The sequence below is a fragment of the Rhinoderma darwinii genome, unplaced genomic scaffold (assembly GCF_050947455.1).
Source record: "Rhinoderma darwinii isolate aRhiDar2 unplaced genomic scaffold, aRhiDar2.hap1 Scaffold_732, whole genome shotgun sequence".
Classification (NCBI taxonomy): Eukaryota; Metazoa; Chordata; class Amphibia; order Anura; family Rhinodermatidae; genus Rhinoderma; species Rhinoderma darwinii.
Window position 1 is genome coordinate 186,547 of NW_027464294.1, and position 3,965 is coordinate 190,511.

A 3,965-nucleotide genomic window follows, 5' to 3' on the forward strand; every position below is an offset into this window, starting at 1 on the left:
CCCCCTCCCCACAGCCCCCTCCTCACTGAAAATAACCCCCCCTCCCCCGCCCTCCAGGAAGGACAGAACTTTCTTTATATTTGAAATTTTTCTGAGGTCGTGTCAGGAGAAATACAGAAGTGACCTCGCAAATCCAGAGACCAATTAATGATGGCGTAACACTATTAACCATCGCCAGTGGAGGGCGCCATTCTTCTGCCTCCTCCCAAAAAGCCCCTTTCAGAATTCATGACTAATCATGAGAACCTAGAGTAGTCACATGACACGGCTCCATGAAACCCAGGAAACAGCCAATCAGAAAAACCGAGAGTGGTCACATGACACGGTTCCCCCGAAACCCAGATACAGCCAATCAGAACAATTGAGAGTAGTCACATGACACAGCTCCCTGTAACCCAGATGCCTAGGAAACAGGAACAACCAATAAGAACAACCGAGAATAGTCACATAAAACCTCCTAGCAGCCAATCAGCGGAGCTCAGAGGAGACTCATGAGCCCAGAGCTGCCTATCAGATTCTAGCACACAGGTTTGTAGCCAAGGTTAGAGGATTAAAGCTGCAATGTGATTGGTTGCTGTGAAATCCTGTTTCCTATAGGGGGAGTATTAGTGAAGTGCTGAGGATGTGTCACTATGACGACCACAGAACCGCCTCTCCCAGACTGTAGACAGGAACCCGCCAACCACAGTGGAAACCATGACGTCACCACAGGGAGCGACGCTCTGCAGACCCCAGGCCAGAGGTGATAATCTGCAGAAGTCATTTCCTGTCATTCCCGGAGGACGTTCGTCTCATTGTCTGAGCTGCGGCGTGTCTGGCCCCGGGAGAGCGGGAGGGGGAGGAGGAGGGGTCCTGGTATTTCTAAACTATTCCACCCCTCAAGGCGCAGAAAATGCTGGAACTCCTGACACAGCTACGAGGGAATCATGAGCGAACCTTCCAGAAACTGCGCCCAAGAGCTGACACTCCATACACTGTGCCGGGCCCAAGAGCTGACACTCCACCGGGCCCAAGAGCTGACACTCCATCCACTGCGCCCAAGAGCTGACACTCCATCCACTGCGCCCAAGAGCTGACACTCCATCCACTGCGCCCAAGAGCTGACACTCCATCCACTGCGCCCAAGAGCTGACACTCCATCCACGGGGCCCAAGAGCGGACACTCCATCCACCGGGCCCAAGAGCTGACACTCCACACACTGCGCCCAAGAGCTGAAACTCCATCCACTGCGCCCAAGAGCTGACACTCCATACACTGTGCCGGGCCCAAGAGCTGACACTCCACCGGGCCCAAGAGCTGACACTCCATCCACTGCGCCCAAGAGCTGACACTCCATCCACCGGGCCCAAGAGCTGAAACTCCATCCACTGCGCCCAAGAGCTGACACTCCATCCACCGGGCCCAAGAGTTGACACTCCATCCACCGGGCCCAAGAGCTGACACTCCATACACTGTGCCCAAGAGCTGACACTCCACCCACTGCGCCCAAGAGCTGACACTCCACCCACTGCGCCCAAGAGCTGAAACTCCATCCACTGCGCCCAAGAGCTGACACTCCATCCGCTGCGCCAGAGAGCTGACACTCCATCCGCTGCGCCCAAGAGCTGACACTCCATCCGCTGCGCCCAAGAGCTGACACTCCATCCACTGTGCCCAAGAGCTGACACTCCACCCACTGCGCCCAAGAGCTGACACTCCACCCACTGCGCCCAAGTGCTGACAATCCATACACTGCCGGGCCCAAGAGCTGACACTCCACCCGCTGCGCCTAAGAGCTGACACTCCATCCGCTGCGCCCAAGAGCTGACACTCCATCCGCTGCGCCCAAGAGCTGACACTCCATCCGCTGCGCCCAAGAGCTGACACTCCATCCGCTGCGCCCAAGAGCTGACACTCCATCCGCTGCGCCCAAGAGCTGACACTCCATCCGCTGCGCCCAAGAGCTGACACTCCATCCGCTGCGCCCAAGAGCTGACACTCCACACGCTGCGCCCAAGAGCTGACACTCCATACACTGCGCCCAAGAGCTGACACTCCATCCACCGCGCCCAAGAGCTGAAACTCCACCCACCGCGCCCAAGAGCTGACACTCCATCCACTGTGCCCAAGAGCTGACACTCCATCCACTGTGCCCAAGAGCTGACACTCCACCCACTGCGCCCAAGAGCTGACACTCCACCCACTGCGCCCAAGAGCTGACACTCCATACACTGCGCCCAAGAGCTGACACTCCATACACTGCGCCCAAGAGCTGACACTCCATCCACCGCGCCCAAGAGCTGACACTCCACCCACCGCGCCCAAGAGCTGAAACTCCATCCACTGCGCCCAAGAGCTGACACTCCATCCACTGTGCCCAAGAGCTGACACTCCACCCACTGCGCCCAAGAGCTGACACTCCACCCACTGCGCCCAAGAGCTGACACTCCACACACTGCGCCCAAGAGCTGACACTCCATCCACTGTGCCCAAGAGCTGACACTCCACCCACTGCGCCCAAGAGCTGACACTCCACACACTGCGCCCAAGAGCTGACACTCCACACACTGCGCCCAAGAGCTGACACTCCACACACTGCGCCCAAGAGCTGACACTCCACACACTGCGCCCAAGAGCTGACACTCCATACACTGCGCCCAAGAGCTGACACTCCATCCACCGGGCCCAAGAGCTGACACTCCACCCACTGCGCCCAAGAGCTGAAACTCCATCCACTGCGCCCAAGAGCTGACACTCCATCCACTGCGCCCAAGAGCTGACACTCCACACACTGCGCCCGAGAGCTGACACTCCACCCACTGCGCCCGAGAGCTGACACTCCACCCACTGCGCCCAAGAGCTGACACTCCACCCACTGCGCCCAAGAGCTGACACTCCACCCACTGCGCCCAAGAGCTGAAACTCCATCCACTGCGCCCAAGAGCTGACACTCCATCCACTGTGCCCAAGAGCTGACACTCCATCCACTGTGCCCAAGAGCTGACACTCCACCCACTGCGCCCAAGAGCTGACACTCCACCCACTGCGCCCAAGAGCTGACACTCCACACACTGCGCCCAAGAGCTGACACTCCATCCACTGTGCCCAAGAGCTGACACTCCACCCACTGCGCCCAAGAGCTGACACTCCATCCACTGCGCCCAAGAGCTGACACTCCATCCACTGCGCCCAAGAGCTGACACTCCATCCACTGCGCCCAAGAGCTGACACTCCATCCACTGCGCCCAAGAGCTGACACTCCACCCACTGCGCCCAAGAGCTGAAACTCCATCCACTGCGCCCAAGAGCTGACACTCCATCCACTGCGCCCAAGAGCTGACACTCCATCCACTGCTCCCGAGAGCTGACACGCCACACACTGCGCCCGAGAGCTGACACTCCACCCACTGCGCCCAAGAGCTGACACTCCATCCACTGCTCCCGAGAGCTGACACGCCACACACTGCGCCCGAGAGCTGACACTCCATCCACTGCGCCCAAGAGCTGACACGCCACACACTGCGCCCGAGAGCTGACACTCCATCCACTGTGCCCAAGAGCTGACACGCCACACACTGCGCCCGAGAGCTGACACTCCATCCACTGTGCCCAAGAGCTGACACTCCACACACTGCGCCCGAGAGCTGACACTCCACACACTCGTCCCTCCCCGGTCCCCAGAGGTGACTTTCGTTCGCTGCCAGTGCATGGACAGTGACTCACAGGAAAGTATGTACCCCCGTCCCCCTCTTGTCCCCCGTCCCCTTCCCACCGCTTCCTCACCGGGTTTGACCGCATCTCTGCTCCGGCTCTCCCCCGCCGCTACCCCGCAGAGAAGCAGGACCAGCAATCCTACGTATCCCGGACGATCCATCCTTCACCTGCCGGAACACTTTCACTCTACGACGGCCTCCAGCTCCAGAATAGACCGGAGCTCCATGGCCCGCCCACAGTGTGTAACTATCCAATGAGAAGTCACGACTTT

The 3,965-nt window shown here is 59.2% G+C and overlaps 1 protein-coding gene across 1 annotated transcript in view; it reads right to left on the minus strand.

Moving 5' to 3' along the window:
* PLOD3 (procollagen-lysine,2-oxoglutarate 5-dioxygenase 3) overlaps positions 1-3,965 on the minus strand; it is a 14,279-nt gene extending 10,314 nt beyond the window's left edge. The window contains exon 1 of the mRNA XM_075849294.1: positions 3,764-3,965. Within this exon, the coding sequence (XP_075705409.1) occupies positions 3,764-3,854 (91 nt within the window). The 5' untranslated portion in view covers positions 3,855-3,965. The remainder of the gene's footprint in view (positions 1-3,763) is intronic.